The 537-nt window shown below is 47.3% G+C and overlaps 1 protein-coding gene across 1 annotated transcript; it reads left to right on the forward strand.

The window, feature by feature from the left end:
- Positions 1-380: 380 nt before the first annotated feature.
- On the forward strand, positions 381-497 carry PPTG_24777 (hypothetical protein; the record flags this gene model as incomplete). Its single annotated transcript, XM_008918495.1, has 1 exon — positions 381-497. One exon carries the CDS (start codon positions 381-383, stop codon positions 495-497), a length of 117 nt encoding a protein of 38 aa, XP_008916743.1.
- Positions 498-537: the final 40 nt, after the last annotated feature.

The following is a 537-nucleotide window of genomic DNA, read 5'->3' on the forward strand; positions in this document are numbered from 1 at the left end:
CGTTAGACCCTCCTGTAGCTATACAAAATAAGTGCGACACGTTAAACAACAGTAGAACGATGAAATCGATGGCAATACTTATTTCACCTATCTTTTTCGCGCCTTGTGTGACCTGATCTGAGCAGATTTTGAAGTGTTGCTCGGCGCCAAAGTGTCGGATTTGAGCAAGTGAGGCCGCAAACTAACCGCAATATTGTCAATTCCGCCCAAATTTGCCGAAGCGGGGCAATTCGGAGAAAGGCGCGAAGCGAACGGCGTTGTTAGAGGCCAAAATTAAGTAGGATATTTTTATTATCCAATGAGATGCTAGATACACGTTGAAGTTGAAATGACAGTGCGCAGTGCGCAACAGATCATGAAGGAGGTTGCTACGCGGCAGCATGCTCACGCCAACACGGTGTACCATTGCTTGTACGCGTACTACAAGTTTGGCTACTCGAAGAAACACCGTGCGCGTATCTTCAACAAGTCGGAACGGGCCATTCGCAACTGGGTGAATGTCTATCAGAATACAGAAACCTTCCAGCGCGTCAATCC

Source organism: Phytophthora parasitica (assembly GCF_000247585.1).
Source record: "Phytophthora parasitica INRA-310 unplaced genomic scaffold supercont2.218, whole genome shotgun sequence".
NCBI classification, from domain to species: Eukaryota; Oomycota; class Peronosporomycetes; order Peronosporales; family Peronosporaceae; genus Phytophthora; species Phytophthora nicotianae.